This window comes from Dendrobates tinctorius, unplaced genomic scaffold, assembly GCF_039654945.1.
Source record: "Dendrobates tinctorius isolate UK_male_01 unplaced genomic scaffold, ASM3965494v1 ptg000071l, whole genome shotgun sequence".
Lineage (NCBI taxonomy): Eukaryota > Metazoa > Chordata > Amphibia > Anura > Dendrobatidae > Dendrobates > Dendrobates tinctorius.
In genome coordinates this window covers 12168841-12195484 of record NW_027361739.1, presented here as the reverse complement: position 1 = coordinate 12195484, position 26644 = coordinate 12168841, and the positions used below count along the sequence as shown (strand labels likewise).

The window sequence follows — 26644 nt, the reverse complement described above, 5'->3', positions numbered from 1 at the left end:
CGCTAACTAAAAAGGACAGAAAAGGAAAGACACTGTCTGCAATCTGCCAAAAAAAACCTACAAAAATATTGTCCAACACTTCTGATAGTAAAATTAACCCTGAAGTCACTAGACTTCTAAACCTATATCAGCACTCTGAAATATTCTGAGACAGAGTAAAAAAGAGGCCAATCTAATAAGGGACAAAAAGCAGATTGGCAAATACTGATTAATAGGAGTGGAATTTCAGCATAGCCCGAGCAGGGGCAGGCTGATTACACACAAAACTGAATAGACCAACAAGCGTAAGTGTGAACAATAGCAAAAAAACAAACTTAACTTGAGAAGACTGGAACAGAGCTGAAGTCCAGGACCTGAGAAGCAGACTGAATCACCAGTACCCGGATAGGGAATCGGCTGTCTTATATCCAGTCTGATACTCCAGAGATCCAATTGTTATCTTCCTCATCAGGTGGCAGATCACTACCACTTAAACCAACCGCACTACCTCCTGTCACCACCAGAGGAAGAACGGAAGGGGAACTCTCAACTGGTGGAGCAGAAAATGAGTTCATGACAGTGGCCTCTTTCACGATAGACCATCTGTTTCTCACTCCTTGGGCACGTTGGGCCGCAATTCGCCGGTGGACAGCGCATCAGCATTGGCATTCTTGTGCCCCGCTCGGTACTTGATGGTGAATTCATAGTTAGACAGCCGGGCATCCATCACTGCTCCAGTGCACCTAGTTTGGCAGTTTCCAAGTGAGTCAACGGGTTGTTGTCCGTGAAGATAGTAAACTTGGCTGAAGCTAGGTAATGCTTGAATCGTTCAGTCACAGCCCAGACTATGGCAAGGAACTCCAGTTTGAAGGAACTGTAGTTGTCATGGTACCTTTCAGCGGGATGAAGCTTCCTGCTGGCATAGGAGATCACTCTTTCTTTGCCATTCTGTACCTGTGACAGTACTGCTCCCAGTCCCAGGTTGCTGGCATCAGTATACAAAACAAATGGTTGGTCATAATCTTGGTAGGCCAGAACTGCATCTCCTGTGAGAGCCATCTTCAGTCGAGTGAAGGACCTCTCCAGCTCCTCATTCCATTCAAATGTAGGAGTCTTCTTCCTGGCTTTCTTGGACTGGCTCACCAGAAGATTTTGCATAGGCGTGGCTATCTCAGTGAAGCCTTTGATGAACCTTCGGTAGTAGCCTACCAACCCGAGGAATTGACGTACCTCATGGAGGTTGCTGGGCTTCTGCCAGTCCTGGATGACAGTGACTTTGTCAAGATCCGGTGCCACACCTTCTGCACTCACTACATGACCGAGGTACTGTACCTTGGGCTTCAGGAGGTAGCATTTGGATGGCTTCACTTTCAGGTCAAAGTTGGACAAGGCTTCAAACACCTCAGCTAGGTGCTCCAGATGGTCTTCATAAGTCTTGGAGAAAACAATGACATCATCAAGGTACAACATCAATGTCTCGAAGCTCTTGTGTCCAAGACAGCAGTCCATTAGCCGTTGAAATGTCCCTGGGGCGGTGCAGAGCCCTAAGGGCATGTAGTTGAACTCGCAGAGACCCATTGTTGTGGTAAACGCTATTTTCTCCCTGTCTGCCTCTGCCACGGGAACCTGCCAATACCCACTAGTGAGATCTAAGGTGGAAAAATAGTTAGAAGTTTTAAGTGCAGCTAATGACTCTTCAATTCTGGGTAATGGGTAGGCATCCTTATGTGTAATGCAGTTAATTTTTCGGTAATCAACACACATTCTCATGGTACCATCTTTCTTTTTCACAAAGACTACTGGAGCTGCCCAGGGGCTACAAATGACTCTGATCACCCCAGCCTCCTTCATTTCCCGCAACATACTTTTGGCACATTGATATTGTGTTGGGGGTATAGGCCGATACCTTTCTTTAATGGGTGGATGATCTCCAGTGGGGATATGGTGTTGAACCCCTTTTGCCTTCCCAAAGTCTAGGGGGTGTTTACTGAATACTCGCTCATACTCCTGAGTCATTCGGTAAACCCCACTCTTTTGGTATGAAGGGGTGGAGTCAGTTCCCACATGCAGCTGCTGACACCACTCCTCCAGCTGCTTTACAGAGCCATTGTCCTCCACCTGGTCGGATGAGACCAAGGGCTCTGCTGCCTGTATTGCATTGTTACTGACAGTAAACAGCTTAGCAACTGTGGCATACCGAGGTATTGTGGCCTCCTCCTCCCCACAATTCAAGAGGCGTACAGATACTCTCCCTTTGTGGACATCGACTACCCCTCTGGCTGTCAGGACAGTGGGCCGGCTATCAGAGTACACTGGCTCTACCAAGGCTTGGTAATCTTTTCCTCTGAGGCCTATGGCTGCCCGACACCAAATTAACATTTCACATCTGGGGGGTATCGCAATGGGAAAGAATCACTCTCTCTGACGCTGCCAATTTATCCACCAGACAGTTCTACCAGCTGTCTTTGCATCAGGGCCTTGATGTCCTTCTGCAGGACTCTTTTTTCACCGGAACCAGTAGTCTTGGCTACCTGTTGCAACAAAACAATAACCTCGGCAAGACAATTTTCAATTACATTAGTACCTAAGGTCATCATTGGGTTACATTCTCGTCGATCAATGTCTACAACTATCAGACCTTGAAATTTTAACTCTACTCGCCCCATTTTAATGGTAATCTCTTTACATCCTACTTGCGGCAAAGACTGACCATTGCTGGCAACTACGGTCAGTTCATCACTTGGGCCACGGGTAAGTTCAGAGTCAGCCCAATACCGCTTGTAAAGGTTATATGGCATAGTTGTCACCTGAGAGCCAGTGTCCAGCAAAGCGTTCATGGGGATGCCGTCAAAGCACGCAGCTTTTGCCATAAAGTGAGACCAGGGACTATTTTTTTTACAGTGGCGGAGGAATACAGTGCGGAAGGATACCTACCTCCCGTCATTGGATTCCTGGAGCCCCGTAGAGAGCAGTCGCATCAGCTGATGCTGCTGTTCTCCACGGGAAATCTGCGTGGGACCCTCGTGGATTTCTGCGGATCAGGGAGTATATGGCTTGCTTGTTATTTTCATATTTTTTCATAGATGACACTGGCTTAGGGGAACAATGTGACAAGTAATGGTGAGTATGTACTCTATGTTATATGTACTGTATGTCTATATGTATGTATTGTATGAATGTATTGTATGTAGTATGTCTGTAGCATGTTGTATGTATGTTGTATGAATGTATGTATGTTGTATGTAGTATGTACTATGTATGTATGTTGTATGTCTGTAGCATGCTGTATGTATGTAGTATGTACTATGTATGTATGTTGTATGAATGTAGTATGTTTGTATTGTATGAATGTATGTATGTTGTATGTAGTATGTATGCATTGTATGAATGTATTGTATGTAGTATGTATGTTGTATGTAGTATGTATGTTGTATGTCTGTATCATGTTGTATGTGTGTTGTATGTATGTAGTATGTATGTTGTATGAATGTAGTATATATGTATGTAGTATGTATGTATGTAGTATGAATTTAATATATATGTAGTAAGTATGTATGTTGTATGAATGTAGTATATATGTAGTATGTATGTAGTATGTAGTATATATGTATGTAGTATGTATGTATGTTGTATGTATGTAGTATGAATGTAGTATGTATGTTGTATGTCTGTAGCATGTTGTATGTATGTTGTATGTATGTAGTATTTATGTATGTATGTTGTATGAATGTAATATGTATATAGTATGTATGTAGTATGTATGTATTATGTATATATTTTTTTATTTTTTTTTTACATTCAACACATTAGCCGGACGATGGGACTACTACTGTCCCATCATTGGCTAATGTGTCAATCACTGTCATTGTAGCAGGCATCGCCCGATGGGACTTGTAGTCCCATCGGACGATGCCTGCACACACACAAGACCCCCAGTAGGCCCGCACAGACCCCCGGCAGCTGGCACAAGCCCCCGGCAGACCCGTACAGACCCCCGGCAGCTGGCACAAGCCCCCAGCAGGCCCGTACAGACCCCCGGCAGCCGGCACAAGCCCCTGGCAGGCCCGTACAAACCCCCGCCAGCCGGCACAAGCCCCCAGCAGGTCCGTACAGACCCCCGGCAGGCCCGCACAGACCCCGCACGCACGCACAGACGCGCACAGTGTCTGCCCACGCACCGCCCACACTCTTCCCCCCTCCCGAACTGGATGTGCAAGTAAAGAAAGGGGTTTTTTTCATTCCGATATTTCTGTCCCATTGACTTGAATGGGACTTCCGGTATCGTAATCGGCGATACCCGATACTTTTTTTGTATCGGGCCGATCCAATCCGATCCGATATTTCTCTATATCAGATGGTATCGCTCAACACTAGTAAAAGGGAACTCTGGGCAATAAAGTGGGCCTTTGAGGAGTGGCGTAATTTTTTGGAGATGGTAGTTCATCTGATAATGGTAATCACGATCATAAAAATCTTTTGTATTTGGAATCTGCAAAACGTCTGACACCTAGACAGGAAAAATGGTCATTGTTTTCTACCAGATTCAACTTTTTTGGTGGGGGATAAGAACATTAAGGCAAATGCTTTATCTAGTTATTTTCCGGGGTAGAAGAAGTAATTACGAGTCGGTTCCTATATTATAGAAAGAGGGTAATTATTGCTACAATTTGTTCTGGGTTCCCCTGCGACCTGTCCTTCAGGTAAGCTGTTTATTCCTGTTAACCTTTGTCTTAAAATTTTGGGTGAACATCATGATTCGGTCCTGGCTGGACATCCTGGTAGTAAAGCCGCCACAGATCTTCTTACTGGTCAGTTTTGGTTGTCTGGGGTACATCAGGAAGTTCAGGAATATGTAGCTGCCTGCAGTACTTGTGCGCATTCTAAGACCAAACATGCTTGTCTGTCAGGGGCTCTTCAGCCTTTGGTTATTCCCTATAGAGCATGGACTCATTTGTCTGTAGATTTCATCACTTATCAACCCATGTAAACAGGTAACATTGTAATATTGGTGGTGGGGGATAGATTCAGCAAGATGCATCATTTCATTGCTCTACCTGCTTTTCCGAATGCCACTGTGGGAGTTCAATTTATTTCCAATTTTTTGGAAGCATTTTTTTCTTGCTTAGGGATTCATATTTCATTTTCAGCCGCCTTTTTTAGCCACAGTCGAATGGGCAGAGTAAACCAGAATATAGAGACATATCTTAGGTGCTGTGTGTTCATATTTACCTCTAGTTGAGTTTGCTGCGATTAACCATTGTCATGAATCTACTGGCAAGTCCTCATTCTTTGTGGCATACAGTTTTCATTCTCAATTATGCTTCTTTGACTCGCCCCCCAGAGGCCGTGGGGTACTCAGTACCGGGCCCGTTGATTTCAATGGGAGATGTCACAGTGGCAGTGACCCGGTCCGTGGCCTCAAGCGGTCAACGTAATGGGGTAGAGTGATGGGGATAAAGTTGTTGAGATGATTTGTGATGCCACCTGTGGTTTCTGCTCAGTTTGACCAGCACTGCAGGATTGCTTCTCTGGGACAGATGGTGTGGTGCAGCAATGATGTTGAAGCTCCCCACAGGTGGAGCTGTAGTCCCAGGGCAGTGTAGATGAGGTTGGCAAGTGGGGAACTGGTGTAAAGAAGTAGATGTAGCAGAGCCGGGTGTAAGGCGCAAGAATAAGTGGAGGACACAAGGGCATGTAGTTCCAAGGCTTTACTCACAGTCTGGTGCACACAGATGCCCGCTTCGTTGCTGTGTCCTCCAGGTCAGGGGCTCAGCCAACTCCCAGGCAAGGTAAAGTACACCTTTTCAGCACTCCTCCATCATGTGCCTTCTCTGAACATCTCCACACTAGCGCCTAATCTGAAGTACTTGTAGTTGCGTATTAAACTCAAGTTCCTCCTTCTAGATGTTACTTAGAACTCTACTTGTATGGCAGACAGCTGTTGCCTACTTCAGGGACTCCTTGCTATCATGTCCCGGCTCACCCACGTTGCCGTTGTGCCCCCAAGTCTTAGATGGGAATAAAGTGGTGATGTCTTCTATTCCTCCGGTTTCTGCTGCAGGAACATCAGTATCCATACAACCTCGGAGACTGGACCCCGGCCATGCGCTTCAAACTTGAGGAAGGGCTCTGCTCTGACCCTAGTCCTTAGTTCTATTCTTCTCCTTACATTCCGTACTAAACTATATTCCTTCTGAAGAATCAGGCTTTCTATGGCTCTTTCCTGTGCCAGCAGCTCCAGGTCACAGGAGTCAGCTGCAGCACTTCCTTCACTTCATCCCTCTCAGGGGATCTTCTCTCACAGACTGACCTTTTCCTAATATTCTCCCACTCTCTTGTGCAGTCTAAGCTCCACCCACCTCCCAGCACTCTTCATGTTCCAAGCAGGGAGCCACCAAGGATGCTCTGCTACACTACTGGTGTGCGTGTGGGATGTGAGTGTTGGAGTGTGGTCAGGTGTCTCCACCTTACCTGGATAGTGGGGTACCACACCTCAGGAGGAGGTGCAGTACCTCTGTGGTGACTGAACCCTCAGGGGCCCCACATCTTCAATAGGAATTGTTCTTCAGGAGTCCATGTGGAGGAACATTTTTCTTCATCTATTGCACCAATGTGGCAAGGTGTTCTTAATAATTTGAGGGTGGGGTCCAAATATAAGAGCATGGCTGATCGGAAAAGCTTGGTGGGTCCATGTGTGTTGGTGATTTGGTGTGGTTGTCCTCAAAGAACATTAAGTTGAATGTTCCTTCTTGGAAACTGAGACCCAGGTTCATCGTCCCCTATAAGATAGTTCATTTGTAAATCCAGTAGCATTTCGCCTTGCATTACCACCCACTTTCAAGATTCATAATGTGGTTCACCGTTCATTTCTCAAAAAATATATTGTTTCCTCTGAACCACCTCCACCACCACCTTCCCCAGTCATTCTTGACTGGAATCTGGAAATCCAGATGGTGAACATTATTGATTCTTTCTTTGTATGCCAGTCTCTTCAATATTTGGTACATTGGAAGGGTTACGGTCCTGAGGAGAGAATGTGAATACCAGCATCTGATGTTCATGCAATGAATTTGGTCCGCCCCTCCATGCTCATGTCCAGCTAAATCTGGTTCTGAGGTTCCAGAGGTCCCTCTTATGAGTACTGGGGTACTGTCACAGGATATACCATGACAGAGAGGAGCCAGAATATCACAGTATCTGGTAACATTAACTACTGCACTGACTAGAACAGCTGCATCATCCAATTAAACAGTGCAAGTTTTCCTTGCTTTGTCATTGAAAGGGTTAATCAGTTCAGTTGACCTCCTGGAGCTTCCTATCATGAATTGTCTTAGCTGTTTTGTGTTGGCCACTCCCTTCTGATATAAACAGTCATCTCTGGCACTTGCCATTTATAGTTGTTCTACTTTCTAGCTTGGATTTGAAGGAGAAATTTAGTGTTTGGAGTACGCGGTTAGAGTTTTTTCAGGAGGCTTCTGCATGGAGTTGGTTTGCATGTTTATCCTTATCCTCTCCAATTTGGTTTGTGTCGCCTATTCCTCCCACTTCCCAATCTGTTGTTTTGTGTGTGTATTTGTATGATCATAGTTTTCTTTTATCACAGTCTGTTAACCCCTGTCTGTCTGGTTAGTGTTTCCAAAAACACTTCACACCTCCCTGGGTGAAGGAAGGAACAGATAACGGTAAATATAGGAGTATAGCAAGATACGAGACCCGGGCGTCTCCTCCATCTTGGTGAATCCAGGAGCAAGGATAACCTAGGATGCCCCTAGTTTGAGGTATCAGGTGTTTCTTGTCACTATGTGACGGGAGGGCAACAATTATATTAATAATCGTATTTACCAACATAAAATTCAGTATATGTAAAAGGGCCTTTAGACTGAATTTTTTTTTTCCAAAAAACAATGCCACACTTATTAATGGGTTGTGACTGGTACTAGAGCTCCTCCACTGTCAGATAAAGAGAACTTGTCACTTGGTTCAAAAATTAAGAAAATATTGCATTAAGAAATCCTTGCACTCTCTTGATTTTGACACTTTTTTCAGTTTAGCGTTGCGTTGTTCCATAGCAGAGATATTCACATTTGATGTTTTTTTGTGCTCAGTATGTGACATTTCTGCTTGTAATGCAACTTGGCTTTCTTCAGTCTTCTGTGGGGACAAACCCTTTCGCCAGTGCCTTCCAGATGCTCCTCAGCAGTGCTGAGACTGCTTAACTTCAAGATTGGCTCCTGAGCTGTGACTGATGGGGTTTGAGATGGAGGAGTGAAAGCAAACGCCCCCAGAGAAGGCTGAAGAAACCCTAGTTGCACTATAAGCAGAGATTTCACATACTGCATTCCAAAATCATCAAAAGTGAATATCTCTGCATTGGAGTGATGCAGCGCAAAACAGAAAAGTGTGGCAGAGTCTGGTGAGCTCAGGGATTTTTACAAAGTATTTAACTTCATCTGTCAAGTGACAGATGCAATTACAGACAGACACAAGCCAATAAGCAAGGTAGGCATTGCTTCTGGAAGAAAAGTAAATGCAATGAAAAGGAACCAAATGAAGAAAAGAATATAAAATACTTTGGATACTGAGAAATTGAGAATATTAAACAAGCAGTACATTTCTCTAGGTTTGGTAACACAATCCATTTCACACCAGTGTTTTTTCTACTACAAGATGAATGAATCATTAATATAATGAAATCCCTCATTGCCTTTGGCAAGAAACCAGCGCAGGAACTTCATACCCATTGTGCTCTGAAACTGGTCTAATGAAGCTGTGAAAGCACTGTAATTGAATAGATGTGTGATGGATCTTTAAAGTAAATGCTGCTGATGTCCTTGCATGTAATTCATACAGATTTTACCTGGTGAATGGCTCCTCATAAAGCAATGTTCCTTGCACTTAGTGGTTGATGTTGGTTGGCTTCAAAACTAATTGAGTGTCTATCACAGACAAGACGAAAATCCAGTATGGTCCTGTGATTGTATGTATATACTCTCTAGGAAATGGGTCGTGAATAGTGATAAGCAAGTATAATCATTGCTCGGGTGACCTCCAAGTATATTGGCGTGCTCGGAGATTTAGTTTCTGTCGATGCAGCTGCATGATTTGAGGCTGCTGGACAGCCTGAATACATGTGAGGAATGCCTGTTTGTTAGGGAATTCCCACATGTATTCAGGCTGTCTAGCAGCTGCAAATCATGCAGCTGGGGCGATGAAAACTAAATCTCCGAGCACTCTAAAATACTCAGAGGGCACCCGAGCAACGAGTATACTCGCTCATGACTAGTCGGGAACCTTTTTGGTTGAGAGAGCCATGAACGCCATATATTTTAAAATCTAATTCTGTGAGAGCCATACAATATGTTTAAAACTAGCGTTGAGCGACTTTTGGTTTTTTAGGGTCGAGTTTCGTTTCGTGAAACCCGACTTTTCCAAAAGTCGGGTCGAGCAAGATTGTCCGATTATAGGGAAAAGTCGGGGTCGTCCCGAAACACGAAACCCAATGTAAGTCAATGGGGAATGAAAGTCGGCAGTGAGAGGAGGACAGGAAACACACCTACAGTGCCCATTTGAATGCCAAAAGCATCAATTCTTCTTACTTAAGCTTGTCAACCTTAATTAACTTCATAATACAAGTTACGCACTGAAAAATGGGGGTTATTTGGCTAATGTTGTGGGGGGGAGGGCTGGCTGCAGGTTTTCATGTGCCCTGGGCGAAAGAGCGCCCCTTTAACACATACCACAACTCATCATGCTCCGATACGGCAGAGAAATAGCGGTATAGTACAATGAAAAATACCTCACTTTTTACATCTCATGACGAGGCCCATCTATTTCTCCATACAGAATCATTGGTCCCATATAATGTTTGAAACAGTATATGATGAGCTCCACATAATGCTACAGTATATGTTGGTCCCCATGGATGAAGCTCCACTGTCTTATGGGCCCAAATAATGCTCCAAACATAATGGGCCCCATTTCTAATGCTCTAGTGTATAATGGGCCCTGTAAACGCTGCTCCAGTGTCTGATGTCCACCTTTGGAATGTTCCATTGTATGGTGGGCCCCATCTATCATTCTCCAGAGTATAGTGCTCCCCAAAAATTGCTGTCCCAACATTGAAAACAATCAAATAAGTCTCCTCGCTAGGGAATCCCTGTACTTGTCTGGATTCCTCGTCGTCCCCATCTTCCATCTCACTGCACAGTATTTCAACTTTGCAAGTGCTGTGATCCTGAGCAAGCAGGGGGGGCCCACTCGTTGGCGACGGCACTGGCACAGGGCCCCTGATAGTACGGTGGTGTGTCTGATGGCGGGTGGGCCGAACCTGCACTTTCATCTGCAGCTTCCTCTTTGTCACCGTGTAGGATGGAACTGTATATGGGAAGGGTAACCTGAGTTTCATCAGGGTCAGATTCAGGTCGTGTAGCGTGCGAGGGGAATGTAGTGGTCTGGGTCAATGTACCAGCAGATTCATCGAGCAGTGGCTGGGCATCAGTGCACTTGTGTCGCCCCCAGGAGTACGGTCGCCACAGTGGCATTACCTTCTTCCTAGGGAGTGTGATGTCATGCTTGGGAGCAACGAACGATCTTTCTAGCAGGTTAACTGATTGGGCGGCGTTATTCCCACGAGTCATGACCCTCCAAACAGCGTTCATGAAGGCAAAGTGTTTGTTTTACGTGGGCAGTATGGTTGCAAAGCTGAACCTTAAAGGAATGTCCAGAAGGGCACCACCAGGAGTGGAGCCTACGGTTAAATTGGACTCCACCTGGGAAACCTCAACCATGCCAGCTACAGAACAGATGCACACATTGCAAGCTTAATTCCGTTAACGAACGAGACTCTGTCATGCCCCGCGGTCCGAGTCCGGCTTAGTAGAGGGACACGTGAGGCTCTGGCACATAAGATTGGCCAATAACTGGTGTGTCATGCCCTTACATGTCCGTGGCTGCATGTGCGCTACACTGAAAAGGCCAGCGTTTGTCGCTTACAGGTGCAGATAACCCGCTGAACAACGTTAGTGATGGGGATCACTGATTACAATTATTACCCGTGAACAATGATTTCAGAGTAAGTGCAGGTCAACCGCAGTTCCAGAATTAGGCCTAACCGTCATTCCTGAAAAAATGAAAAACTTACGTGTGCAAACCACAGGTGCTGTAGCTTACTTAACAGCTCGCCAGCCGTTCACACGCCCAGTATGGATTACACGTGATTGCACAAAGGTGAGAAAGGGTACCGTATCCCCAGATAACATGTATGGATAGCGTACACATTCAAAATATATGTCTATACATCAGGAGGCAGGCTCAGACGGTGTTAGGCCCAGTATGGATTGCACGTGATTGCACAAAGGTTAGAAAGGGTACCGTATCCCCAGATAACATGTATGGATAGCGTACACATTCAAAATATATGTCTATACATCAGGAGGCAGGCTCAGATGGTGTTAGGCCCAGTATGGATTGCACGTGATTGCACAAAGGTTAGAAAGGGTACCGTATCCCCGGATAACATGTATGGCTAGCGTACACATTCAAAATATATGTCTATACATCAGGAGGCAGGCTCAGACGGTGTTAGGCCCAGTATGGATTGCACAAAGGTTAGAAAGGGTACCGTATCCCCGGATAACATGTATGGATAGCGTACACATTCAAAATATATGTCTATACATCAGGAGGCAGGCTCAGACGGTGTTAGGCCCAGTATGGATTGCACGTGATTGCACAAAGGTTAGAAAGGGTACCGTATCCCCAGATAACATGTATGGATAGCGTACACATTCAAAATATATGTCTATACATCAGGAGGCAGGCTCAGATGGTGTTAGGCCCAGTATGGATTGCACGTGATTGCACAAAGGTTAGAAAGGGTACCGTATCCCCGGATAACATGTATGGCTAGCGTACACATTCAAAATATATGTCTATACATCAGGAGGCAGGCTCAGACGGTGTTAGGCCCAGTATGGATTGCACAAAGGTTAGAAAGGGTACCGTATCCCCGGATAACATGTATGGATAGCGTACACATTCAAAATATATGTCTATACATCAGGAGGCAGGCTCAGACGGTGTTAGGCCCAGTATGGATTGCACGTGATTGCACAAAGGTTAGAAAGGGTACCGTATCCCCAGATAACATGTATGGATAGCGTACACATTCAAAATATATGTCTATACATCAGGAGGCAGGCTCAGATGGTGTTAGGCCCAGTATGGATTGCACGTGATTGCACAAAGGTTAGAAAGGGTACCGTATCCCCGGATAACATGTATGGCTAGCGTACACATTCAAAATATATGTCTATACATCAGGAGGCAGGCTCAGACGGTGTTAGGCCCAGTATGGATTGCACGTGATTGCACAAAGGTTAGAAAGGGTACCGTATCCCCGGATAACATGTATGGATAGCGTACACATTCAAAATATATGTCTATACATCAGGAGGCAGGCTCAGAGGGTGTTAGGCCCAGTATGGATTGCACGTGATTGCACAAAGGTTAGAAAGGGTACCGTATCCCCGGATAACATGTATGGATAGCGTACACATTCAAAATATATGTCTATACATCAGGAGGCAGGCTCAGACGGTGTCAGGCACAGTATGGATTTGACGGCCCAGACTACACAGCGGAGGAGCAGGGAGAGGTAAAGATTGCAAATGCTGGGGCCCTGCCCAAGCAAGGGGGGCCCACTCGTGGGCGTCGGTACTGGCACTGGGCCCCTCATAGTACGGCGGTGTGTCTGACGGCGGGTGTGCACCACCACCGTCAGAGACACTTGATTGCACTATGAAGGACCCTGTGCCAGTGCCCGCGCCCAAGAGTCGGCCTACCCACCTGTCTAGGGCAACGGCACTCGCACGGTGTCGTGCGCTAGGTGGTGACCCTGGCCATGGGGGGGGAGGCAGCACAGTTAGGGAGTTTTAGAAAGTGGCATATGTTGATGTTGGACATTCAGCTGATGCAAAAGGTGAAATAGGTCAAGTCCCAGGAAGAGGTGGACCAAAGCAAGCCAATTTTTCTGTCACCCTATGTGTCATCAGGGGAAGGTGGGACAAAATCCTTGGAAACCCATGCGTGGTTCATTTTAATGAAGGTTAGATCATCCACATTTTGGGTTGACAGACGGGTCCTTTTTTCTGTCAGGATTGATCCAGCTGCACTGAAGACTCTTTCCGATAGCACACTTGCAGCTGGGCAAGCGAGCTCCTGTAAGGCATATTGTGCCAATTCAGGCCAGGTATCCAGTTTAGCGGCCCAATAGTCAAAGGGGAATGACCTGTGTGGGAGAACATCGATATGGGAGGAAAAGTAGTTTGTAACCATAGTTGACAACTGCTGTCTCCTGTCACTTTCCATCGATGCAGTATTACCAGTTGTGTGAGCGGTACTTGAAAAATCAGTCCACAACATTGTCATGAAACCCCTGTCTCCAATGCCACTTCTGCTGTGTGCACCACGAACACCTCTGCCAAGCTGCCCCCGGCCCGTACGGCTCGTGTGAGAACCATCACCGCTGCTGTGTGCTGGGAATGCCTCAAGCAACCGATTTACCAGAGTTGCTTGTTTATTAGCCAATAATAGGTCAAGGTTCTCCTGTGGCATGATGTTTTGTAATTTGCCTTTATAGCATGGATCCAGGATGCTGGCCAACCAGTAGTCGTCATCGTTCATCATTTTGGCAATGCGGGGGTCCCTTTTTAGGATCTGCAAGGCATAATCTGACATGTGGGCCAATGTTCCCGGTGTCAATGATGCACTGCGAGTGCTGGTTGGAGGAGCACTTTCTGGCAAATCCACATCCCTCCAGTCACGCACAAACCCTGTACCAGACCTTGCCACGCCAACATTTTCACTTGCCCCACGAGATGCATCCTCCTCCCCTAAGTAATCATCCCCATCATCCTCCTCCTCCTCCTCTTCTTCATCCACCTCGTCCAGGAGAGGTCCCTGAGCAGACAATGGCTGAATGTCATCAAGGATTCCCTCCTCCTCTTCCTCCTCATCAACATTGGCTGCAGAAGCCTGCTCCTTAAGGTGCGTCAAAGTTTGCATGAGCAGACGCATAAGTGGGATGCTCATGCTTAGGATGGCATCGTCTGCACTTACCAGCCGTGTGCATTCCTCAAAACACTGAAGGACTTTACAGAGGTCTTTCAGCTTCGACCACTGCACACCTGTCAACTCCATGTCTGCTCTCAAAGTGCCTGGCCGTGTATCCTCCCACAAATGCATTATGGCCTGCCTCTGCTCGCACAGCCGCTCCACCATGTGCAGGGTGGAGTTCCACCTTGTTGCAATGTCGATAATGAGGCGGTGGTTGGGAAGGTGGAGCAATCGCTGCAGCTTCTGCATACGAACGGAGTGTACAGGCGACCAGCGGATGTGCGCGCACAGTCTTCGCACCTTCTGGAGCAGGGCTGTTAACTCCGGATAATTTTTGAGGAAGCACTGCACCACCAGGTTCAAGGTGTGAGCCAAGCAAGGTATGTGGCTGAGTTTTGAAAGGGCTATGGCTGCCACAAAATTACGCCCGTTATCACTAACTACCTTGCCTGCCTCAAGATGTACACTGCCCAGCCATGACTCAGTTTGTCGCTGAAAGTACTCGGCCAGCACCTCGGCGGTGTGTCTGTCGCCCAAACACATCATCTGCAACACTGCCTGCTGACGCTTTCCACTAGCTGCTCGATAGGGGGACACCTCGTGTGCAACAGTGGCAGCTGCAGATGGAGTGCTCGTATGACTGCGCTCTGTGGACGAGCTTTCGCTTCTGGAGGAGGAGGAGGAGGAGGAGGGTCGAACGCCTACAGCCAACTGTTTGCTATACCGTGGGCTAGGCAGCACTATCCCACCACTGCTGTCCCCTGTGGACCCTGCATCCACCACATTAACCCAGTGCGCAGTGATGGACACGTAACGGCCCTGGCCATGCCGACTGGACCATGCATCAGTTGTGAGGTGCACCTTTCCGCTCACTGACTGCTTGAGTGCATGGACAATGCGGTCTTTCACATGATGGTGGAGGGCTGGGATGGCTTTGCGAGAGAAGAAGTGGCGACTGGGTAGGTCATAGCGTGGTACTGCATAGGCCATGAGTTCGCGGAAAGCTGCGCTTTCCACCAACCGAAAGGGCATCATCTCAAACGAGATTAGTTTGGCAATGTGGGCGTTCAAACCCAGTGTACGCGGATGAGAGACTGAGTACTTTCTTGACCTACTCATAGTGTCTGGGAGGGTGAGCTGGACTTGAGAGCTGCATATGGTGGAAGTAGCGGTGGACAGGGCGGACTGAGAGAGGGTTGATGATGGAGTTGGTGTTCTTTCTGATGGCCTAGAATCAGTCTTTCGTTGATATAACAGTGGGATTCCCTGACTGCTGTGGCCTTGCAACGACACCTCAACATTTGCTGCTGTGCTAACCGGTGGGCTTACAGTGGGGGAAACAATGTAGCGTTGCTGACTACCTTCGTTGTGATCAGTTGCACATGTGGCACTTGAGGTTTGGTGTTGTGTCCACGCTTGCAAGTGCATGCTGGTTAAATGTCTAAGCATGCAAGTGGTATTCAAATTTTTCAGATTTTTCCCTCGGCTAAAGGTCTTTGCGCACTTCTTACAGATAACCTTGGCCTGATCATGAGGATTTTGTTCAAAAAAGTGCCACACTGCACTCTTCCTACTTTGGCAGACATTTTGCGGCCTAGCACACTGTGATCTTTTGACCCTCTGGACAAGCTGTCCAGCAACTCTTTTGATGTTTGGAACCTGTCTTTGGAGTGCTCCGGGCCTGCCAGATAAAAGCTGTTGCGATGTCGATGTCTGCTGTGGATGCTCCTCATCTGAGCTATTGGATGCAGCACCCTCTTCCCCCAATGGATGCCAACCTGGGTCAACAACTGGGTCATCCATCACCTCCTCTTCTATGTCATGTGCACCTTCCTCTGTGTCACCGTGTATGGTGGTATAGTGTGCGGGAAGGGGCACCTGAGTCTCATCAGGGTCAGAATCTGGCTCTGTACACTGCAAGGACAATGTAGTGCTCTGAGTGAATGTACCAGCAGAATCATCCATCAGCGGCTGTGCATCAGTGCACTCCATGTCAGATTCATCTTGGCCTGGGTAATTCACCATTTCACTTGATAATCCAGGCATGGTATGTGAAAACAGCTCCATGGAGTAATCAGTAGTATGGCCTGCGTCATCCTTCAATCTTGGTTGGGGTGAAGGACACAAGGAAAGGTGTGGTTCATGAACATGAGCCTCCAATGACGACTCAGTGCTTTTACTTTTTACAACTGAAGAAGAGGAGGCGATAGAGCTGGAGGCTGAGTCAGCAATGTAAGACAAAACTTTTTCCTGATGCTCTCGCTTTAAAAGCGGTTTGCCAACTCCTAGAAAACTAAGCGTTCGAGGCCTTATGTAGCCAGACGATGACGCAGGCTCAACACCTCCTGCATTCGGTCCTATTTCGCTCTTGCCACTACCATCAGATCCACCACCAACACCATCATTACCAGTTGCCAACCCCCGCCCAATTCCACGGCCTCTTCCACCAGCCTTCCTCATTTTTGGTAGAAATGTAGACAAAATCCAACAAACTATATAGTAATGTAAAACAAGGTACAGGGTGTCTATAGGACAGCGGAGATTTTGAATTTCTGCAGACACTTGTGGACACTGGACACTTTTGGATTGTGTGAGGCCCATTGAATATCTGAGCGCTCTGTCACAGGCTCGATGGCACAGCTGTGACAAAAGTGACTAGAGGATAAGGGAGATTTTGAATTTCTGCACACACTTGTGGACACTGGACACATTTGGATTGTGTGAGGCCCACTGATATCTGAGCGCTATGTCACAGGCTCGATGGCACAGCTGTGACAAAAGTGACTAGAGGATAAGTGAGATTTTGAATTTCAGCAGACACTTGTGGACACTGGACACTTTTGGATTGTGTGAGGCCCAATGAATATCTGAGCGCTATGTGACAGGCTCGATGGCACAGCTGTGACAAAAGTGACGAGAGGATAAGGGAGATTTTGAATTTCAGCAGACACTTGTGGACACTGGACACTTTTGGATTGTGTGAGGCCCAATGAATATCTGAGCGCTATGTGACAGGCTCGATGGCACAGCTGTGACAAAAGTGACGAGAGGATAAGTGAGATTTTGAATTTCAGCAGACACTTTTGGACACTGGACACTTTTGGATTGTGTGAGGCCCACTGATATCTGAGCGCTATGTGACAGGCTCGATGGCACAGCTGTGACAAAAGTGACTAGAGGATAAGTGAGATTTTGAATTTCAGCAGACACTTGTGGACACTGGACACTTTTGGATTGTGTGAGTCCCAATGAATATCTGAGCGCTATGTGACAGGCTCGATGGCACAGCTGTGACAAAAGTGACGAGAGGATAAGGGAGATTTTGAATTTCTGCAGACACTGGACACTTTTGGATTGTGTGAGGCCCACTGATATCTGAGCGCTATGTCATAGGCTCGATGGCACAGCTGTGACAAAAGTGACTAGAGGATAAGGGAGATTTTGAATTTCTGCAGACACTTGTGGACACTGGACACTTTTGGATTGTGTGAGGCCCACTGATATCTGAGCGCTATGTCACAGGCTCGATGGCACAGCTGTGACAAAAGTGACTAGAGGATAAGGGAGATTTTGAATTTCAGCAGACACTTGTGGACACTGGACACTTTTGGATTGTGTGAGGCCCAATGAATATCTGAGCGCTATGTGACAGGCTCGATGGCACAGCTGTGACAAAAGTGACGAGAGGATAAGGGAGATTTTGAATTTCTGCACACACTTGTGGACACTGGACACTTTTGGATTGTGTGAGGCCCACTGATATCTGAGCGCTATGTCACAGGCTCGATGGCACAGCTGTGACCAAAGTGACTAGAGGATAAGGGAGATTTTGAATTTCAGCAGACACTTGTGGACACTGGACACTTTTGGATTGTGTGAGGCCCAATGAATATCTGAGCGCTATGTCACAGGCTCGATGGCACAGCTGTGACAAAAGTGACGAGAGGATAAGGGAGATTTTGAATTTCAGCAGACACTTGTGGACACTGGACACTTTTGGATTGTGTGAGGCCCAATGAATATCTGAGCGCTATGTGACAGGCTCGATGGCACAGCTGTGGCAAAAGTGACGAGAGGATAAGGGAGATTTTGAATTTCTGCAGACACTTGTGGACACTGGACACTTTTGGACTGTGTGAGGCCCACTGATATCTGAGCGCTATGTCACAGGCTCGATGGCACAGCTGTGACAAAAGTGACTAGAGGATAAGGGAAATTTTGAATTTCAGCAGACACTTGTGGACACTGGACACTTTTGGATTGTGTGAGGCCCACTGATATCTGAGCGCTATGTGACAGGCTCGATGGCACAGCTGTGACAAAAGTGACTAGAGGATAAGGGAGATTTTGAATTTCAGCAGACACTTGTGGACACTGGACACTTTTGGATTGTGTGAGGCCCAATGAATATCTGAGCGCTATGTGACAGGCTCGATGGCACAGCTGTGACAAAAGTGACGAGAGGATAAGAGAGATTTTGAATTTCAGCAGACACTTGTGGACACTGGACACTTTTGGATTGTGTGAGGCCCAATGAATATCTGAGCGCTATGTGACAGGCTCGATGGCACAGCTGTGACAAAAGTGACGAGAGGATAAGGGAGATTTTGAATTTCAGCAGACAATTGTGGACACTGGACACTTTTGGATTGTGTGAGGCCCACTGATATCTGAGCGCTATGTCACAGGCACGATGGCACAGCTGTGACAAAAGTGACTAGAGGATAAGGGAGAATTTGAATTTCAGCAGACACTTGTGGACACTGGACACTTTTGGATTGTGTGAGGCCCAATGAATATCTGAGCGCTATGTGACAGGCTCGATGGCACAGCTGTGACAAAAGTGACGAGAGGATAAGGGAGATTTTGAACTTCTGCAGACACTTGGACACTGGACACTTTTGGATTGTGTGAGGCCCACTGATATCTGAGCGCTATGTCACAGGCTCGATGGCACAGCTGTGACCAAAGTGACGAGAGGATAAGGGAGATTTTGAATTTCAATGGCGAACACAAGAAAAAATAAATTTTCCAAAAATTTACAAAAAACGAACAAATTGTTAGGCAACTCACCAAACCCTGACTAATGCACTGGCAGGATACAGCAAAGCCCCAGTGATAAAGGCTGGGGCAGCACAGGTGCATTCCACTGATAAAGACAGCCAGTTAACCCATCAGGGTCTGGCTGCCTAGTGGGAAATGCACACTAATAAGGCTTGCATAAGACATAAGTCCCACTAGGCAGCCAGACCCTGATGGGTTAACTGGCTGTCTTTATCAGTGGAATGCACCTGTGCTGCCCCAGCCTTTATCACTGGGGCTTTGCTGTATCCTGCCAGTGCATTAGTCAGGGTTTGGTGAGTTGCCTAACAATTTGTTCGTTTTTTGTAAATTTTTGGAAAATTTATTTTTTCTTGTGTTCGCCATTTAGCTTCAGTGTTAGGGACTCACAATATCTGGGGACCCTTGACGATGGGTTGTGAGCTTATCTGCTTTGGCCAAAATAGTAACCAATACCCCATATTTTTTATCATTTATTTTTTTGCACTTTTTATCATTTCCACAGGATGCAGCTTAGCCCTTCATGTTGGCTTGGTATTTGGTGTGATGCATGTATACAGTGCTGAGCGGCCCGCCTATTTTGGCGTCATTGATAGGCTGCTCAGACACTATGCATCACACTTATCAGTGTGACTTATGTCTTATGCAAGCCTTATTAGTGTGCATTTCCCACTAGGCAGCCAGACCCTGATGGGTTAACTGGCTGTCTTTATCAGTGGAATGCACCTGTGCTGCCCCAGCCTTTATCACTGGGGCTTTGCTGTATCCTGCCAGTGCATTAGTCAGGGTTTGGTGAGTTGCCTAACAATTTGTTCGTTAGATTTTGAATTTCAGCAGACACTTGTGGACACTGGACACTTTTGGATTGTGAGGCCCACTGATATCTGAGCGCTATGTCACAGGCTCGATGGCACAGCTGTGACAAAAGTGACTAGAGGATAAGGGAGATTTTGAATTTCAGCAGACACTTGTGGACACTGGACACTTTTGGATTGTGTGAGGCCCACTGATATCTGAGCGCTATGTCACAGGCTCGATGGCACAGTGGTGACAAAAGTGACTAGAGGATAAGGGAGATTTTGAATTTCAGCAGACACTTGTGGACACTGGACACTTATGGATTGTGTGAGGCCCAGTGAATATCACAGTGCTATGTCACAGGCAGAAATTGGCTAGTGTATCACAAACTACAAGGTGTATGTAGAATTGGGCAGAATAGGAATCTCCCTAGAGTGCAGGTCTGTAAGAATGGAACATGTCCTCGTTTTATTCTCACAGAGTGGCACACTGATAGCTTCACTGTGGCTGTGATAACAGCCGTTACACGGTACTGTGTGAGGAGCGTACACCACTGTATGGTGTGAAAAAATGCACGCTCAGTACCTCAGCAGGACAAAAAAAAAATAAAAAATTGGGATTGCTTTTAAAAAAGCAGTTTGCGGAGCAGTGGGTAAACAGCAATGCAGGAATGTCAGGAAGCCTTAGAAGGCAGCCCAACAACCAACACCACTGATACACCACTATATAGCCTCCCCTTGCACTGCACACACAGTGACTGGTGTGTTGTACAGGCACAATCGCTAGCAGCAGAAGCAGTTTTTGGTGTCTTCTTCCCTGCCTAACGCTCTCCCTACAAAATCATCAGCAGCAGCAGCTCTCCCTATTCTGAGATCAGCATGAGTAACATGGCGGTCGGCGTGCACGCCCTTTTATACCCCCTGTGACGCCCCCCAAAGCAAGCCAATCACTTGCATGCCCTTCTGAAAGATGGTGGTGACCCGTGCCTATGTCATCACGTTGCCCACAGTGTCCGTGGATCCTGACTGGCTGAAAAACAGCGCAAAACAAACTTTTGAAACGCGACTTTGGCGCGTAAGTCGCCGACCTCGTGGCCGACCTCATCCTAGGGTCGGGTTTCGTTTCATGAAAACCGACTTTGCCAAAAGTCGGCGACTTTTGAAATTTTTCGACCCGTTTCGCTCAACTCTATTTAAAACTAAATACAAGTAAATGTGTGCATTTTATGTAAGACCAACGTTTTTAAATTTCAATAAGTCTCTGAATTATTTTTCAGCGGTAGTCAGTGAAGCTGCGCAGCGGCCCCGCCTGACCTGTGGTAAACTCGTCAGCGTGGGAAAAAGTTGAGAAACTTTCCCATGTTACAGAGTTCATGTCTGGTCAGGCGGGGAGGCTGCGCATGTAGCTTTTCATTCATTACACAGTGGTTTACAGCCGGGGTGGTAGCATTAGCACAGCTCCCGGTTGTAAATTATTTAACCCCTTGAGATGGATTGCAGAGTGGGACATGACTGTAAGACAGATAGGTATGGGATATTGTTGTTTTTTTATTTTTTATTTTTAACAGGAGAACAAGGGCTTCGATTGGATTGGGAGTTTAGTAAAGATGGCAAAAATGTTTGCTTAATTATTTAATTAAAATACTTTATTCTTAATGTGTGTGTGTTTTATTAACCCTTTCAAAATATAAGATTAATAATGGATAGGTGTCTTATTGACACCTCTCCTTTATTAACCGTGCTTAATGTCACCTTACAATACAAAGATGACATTAACCCATTATTACCCCATATGCCACCCGCTACAGGGCAGTGGGAAGAAGGCTAGGTGCCGGAATTGGCGCATCTTACAGATGCGCCTTTTCTGGGGTGGCTGGGGGCAGTTTTTTTTAGCCAAAGGGGGGGGGGGCAATAACCATGGTCCCTCTCTAGGCTATTGGTATCTGCCCTCAGTCACTGGCTTTCCCTCTCTAGCGGAGAAAATTGCGCGGGAGCCCACGCAATTTTTTTTCCGTGAATAAATTCTTTAATTTAACACCTACAGCTCCAATATTTCACACACACACTAATAACATTATTAGTTAGGGATCTATAATTCTAACTGATATGCAAAGGTGTACTGTATGTAAACCATGTCTCATATCCTATCGGGTTCTGTAATGATTTTACAGAAGACGACAAATGAATTAACGACTATTCTGCTATCTAGCTCCGTATGAAATATAAAGATATATATATATGTGTGTGTGTGTGTGTGTGTGTGTGTCTCATACATATACTGTATATAGAATTTCACAAATATTTGAGGCCATGGATCAGTTAAATGCCCATTTTGCAAGGCTGCGAGAAAATTTCACCATACGGATGCCATATGGCTGTCACACGGATGCTTAGATGCGAGAAAATCGCATCCTCGCATTGAACATGGATGACATACGGATCACTGTTCAGGGAACATTTTTGCAATCCTCGGCGGTGAAAAATGAACCGATTTTTTTTATACGTTATGTGTAACACCGGCCATAATGTGACTTCTGGTGCTGCATGGTTTGGCTGATGGCTTTGTAGTCTGGTTGATACATGGTTCCAGTCACCTTGTTGGGTCCAAACACGGAGTTGCTCCTGACTAGCTTAGACTCTGCACAGTAGCTCTTGACATGCTTTCTTCCTGCTGTCCCCCGCAGGATATTTCGATGCAAATGTAGTATGTCATGTGTCGAAGTGCCGCTTTATATTTGACCATTTCATCGATGCAATTTTATCATTGCATATTAGACACACTGCAGAGCCTCCTCTCTCCACAAAAGCAAATTCCTCTGTTATTCCTGCTTAAAAGTACGATTCTCATCTTTTTTTTCTTTTAGCCAAATTCTTCGATAAAAGGGTTTCTGCAATTACAGTAGCTAACTGACTGTTTCATTAAAAAGGAGGGAAGTTTACTTCCTTACCTCACAACGACCTTCTGATCCACACCACAGGAAGCCGCTCTCTTGACAAGTAGAGAGGCGCTTGAGCAAGCGGAGCTCAGTTGCTTCTAGGCTGGGTTGAGATGAACGCCGGCTTACATGGCGGGAACTCCCTATACCTGCTGGTGAGTTCGCCTCCGGTTTGCATTTAATAATTCAGCTCCTGTTCGTGAGGGACAGTCACTGCCAATTCTGCTCAACTCTGGTCGTGTCCTTGGAGCAATGTCAGTGGCAGTTAGATGACTGGTCACTCATCTGGGGTCTTTTAAAACCCCAGACGAGCTGGAGCTGATTTACAATACATGCAGCACCATGTAGGTCCAGACCACGCCCCCATGAGAATGTTTTATATGTTTAGAGTTATTTATTTTTATTAAAGATGTGTCTGCGAGCCAGATGCAGCCATCAAAAGAGCCTCAAGTTCCAGACCCCTGCTCTAGGTGTTGACATTATCAGGACATCCATTTCCTAAATACCAGAATGCATGTAAACGTGTTGCCAAGATGGAGAACCTAATTGAAGTGTCTCAGAAGGCAGGTGAAGTGTTAGACTATGTTCACACGTTGTGTTTTTGCTGCATTTTTTTCTGCAGGCAAAACCTACTCTCTAGGGTGTAAAGAAGCTGCTTACAAAAAGCAGGTTTCGCTGAGTTTTTGCTGCATTTTTATTGCTGCATTTTTGTTGTTTCTTGTGCATGTTGACACAGTTTAGTGGCCCAAAAAATGCATGATTAAACATCCTCAGGTTTTTGGACCAAAAATGCAGCAAAAACTGATACCTGCGTTTTTGCAGGATTTTTGCATTTACTCATTGTTTCCTATGGGTGAAAAAAACACTGCAAATGCACTGTAAAAATGCTGAAACAAGTCCTCAGTTCCACCATCACAAAGCAGAGTCCACCCTGAGAGTGATGTTTATGATAAAAAAACTTTAGTGCACACTCCCGGGAATCCATCTGTTTAAGGCTTCTGAAGTAAGCCTAAGCCATGGAGGTTCTTTACAACAGCAAACATATTTTTTGGGTGCTTATATAAATCTTGTTTTTCCAGAAGGTCCAATTTTCCCAATTTGACTCTTCTTAATGATCTGTTTAAGACTTTTGTGACTCCCTCCATCCATGATCGTGGTGGTCTTCCTCTTTTTCCTTCATTCTCCAAAGACATGGATAGTGATATAACATGTTCTTCAAACAGAGGCTGGACAGACATCTGTCTGGGATGATTTAGTGAATCCTGCTTTGTGCAGGGGGTTGAACCAGATAACCCAGGAGGTCCCTTCCAACTCTACCATTCTATGATTCTTTGCTGCAAATAATATGAACCCTCAGTCTGGTCAACCTTCAAGTGGAAGGAACTTCTACAGACAAAATAATGTTCTATAAGGGGAGGCCAGAACTGTAGTCATGGCCAGAGACACTGAAGCATCTGTGTCCCGACCTTCCCTCACAGAAAACTGTAGTCCACTGCTCAGCATACCTGCGTCTCCAGGTTCAGATCCCCATGGGCACTTCCCAGGTGATGAAGGCTCTTCTTCCAGGCGACCCCCAGTAACGGAGACACAGGACTTAGGACTTCACACATTAATTCCACAGTTGGCACATCATGAGATACACATTTGACTTCACTTGTTTCCTAAGCTCTGCCTACTCTGCTGATGCTTCTGTATGGCACACATCCGGACCGTCTTAGGCTGCTTAACCTTGCTATGATGACAATTTCTTACTCCTGTTTTGCCCCATCCGGTTTGGTTGCCTTTGGAAAAGCATCTGGCCCGTCTGTACCATTCCCTGCAAAGCTCGTGGCTATGAGTCACCACATCTTCTTCCTATTGTACTGGCCCACTGCAATGATGCCCAGTGGCTGTGGATAACGTGGGCTGTCACTGCTTAACATTGCATGGCTGCCAAGCCGTCCTGGGCCTATAGCCCATGTGGACACTTTGGACACCCTGGCCCCATCTGAACTAACTTCCCTTCTGCTCTAACCTTAACTCTCCGCAGCCCCTCCTACACTTAACTCTGTACTATCTACTACCTGCTCTGTACTAGAGTGCCCCCCTCTAGTATCCAACTGAGAATACTACACTTTCCCTATACTGTACATGAAACATAATGAACATTATCACACTATATACAATGGAAACAAAGCAATGGGGTAGCAGTACCATATCATATATGAGGTAGTACATATAACAAGTAGCAATGCCAGTAAGCAAAAGGCATAAATACTGCAATGAATATTATTAACTTAAACCCTTTACAGTTCCACATATTAAAACTGACTGTGGCTCAAATAGTTAGGAAAAGGCTCCTTGAAGTCAATGGTAGTAGTTTTATTCCTTCCCTGCAGAGCCACTAAGCTTGATATAGTATGTACTCCTTTGAAATCTGGTTTACATGGCTTTTTTGTTCTCCGGTATGGTGAAGCAGCAGATATAAGTAGTGTTTGGCTTGTCATTCTATGAACTCTTTATATTCATACTGTTCTTTTAACTTTGTAAGCGTTCTATACAGATACTCAGAAAATTATTCCCAATGTGTGTTTTTTCCTAAACAGTATACATCCAGTGGGGATATCTTCAAAATGGAAAATTCTTTTTCAACCTTGATCTATGAAGCATTTTAGTAATTTTTGATATTGCATATAAAGCAGGCATGAATAAATCATGATTTTCACATTTGCATAACTAGTTGAATGTGCAGATAGGAAAGAATGAAGATTGGGATTGTATGGTTTAACATACGTAAGTATTGACAGAACAATTGCGAGAATAATATGCACAGGTTCGAGTGGGATATACCGGTCTATGGGTCTTCTCAGGGTCTACATTCCTCACACCATCTACTCAGGACCTCCAAACAGTATCTGCAGCATATTTTAAAAAGCCCATCATTTATTTGCAGATCAAGAAATAAATGTTAGCTCTATGATGTTCCCATATTACCTCATCTTGACCTTTATAGCCTGAGGTTGAAGTATGATAGTTTTTGGGCTTTTTCTTAATGGGCTTCTCCAACATTAACATTAATTAATATTTATGACTTCTCTTTAGAATAGGCCATTAATGTTTAATCAGTGGGTATCCAACTTCTCCAGATGCCCCATATAATCAGCAAGAAGTGCCAAGGGACAGTTTCACAGGAGATTTACAAAAAATAATATTTAATTCTTGGATAGTTAAAGAGGACCTGCCATTTTCTGCTCTTATTTTATTCTTGCTGCTCCCCTGATTATTCTGTTGTTTTTTTTTAAATCTGCCATATGGTTACAGAGATTTGAGATTTTTATTTAGTACCAATTTTTATGGACTTCACCAATCAGCCTAAAAATACACCACCAGAGAATCCTGAGAGTAAAGCCCCCTTCTCACATAGCGAGATCGCTAGCGATATCGCTAAAGCGACACCGATTTTGTGACGCAGCAGCGATCTCGCTACATGTGACACATCCCTGCGACCGCCCCTCCCCCCCCGCTGGATATCGCTGATGTTGCTCTAATGTCCTGGGCCATTTTTCCTTGTTGGCGTCCTACTGGCGCCGACTAGTGACGCATGGACTCAGGCGGAAGTCATCATCATCGCTGCTGTGTGACAGGTAAGAGCGACCTCCGATGGATCGCTTATCGCTGCTGCGTTGCTGGTGAGATCTGCCTGTTTGGCAGCTCACTAGCGACCATTTAGCGATGCACCAGCGATCCTGACCAGGTCGTATCGTTGTCGGGATTGTT

At 45.8% G+C, this 26644-nt stretch overlaps 1 protein-coding gene across 1 annotated transcript in view; it reads right to left on the bottom strand.

Annotated features, from left to right (window-relative positions):
• Positions 1–705: 705 nt before the first annotated feature.
• LOC141096106 (uncharacterized) overlaps positions 706–26644 on the bottom strand; it is a 102668-nt gene continuing 76729 nt past the window's right edge. The window contains 1 exon segment of the mRNA XM_073582520.1: positions 706–1308. Within this exon segment, the coding sequence (XP_073438621.1) occupies positions 706–1308 (603 nt within the window).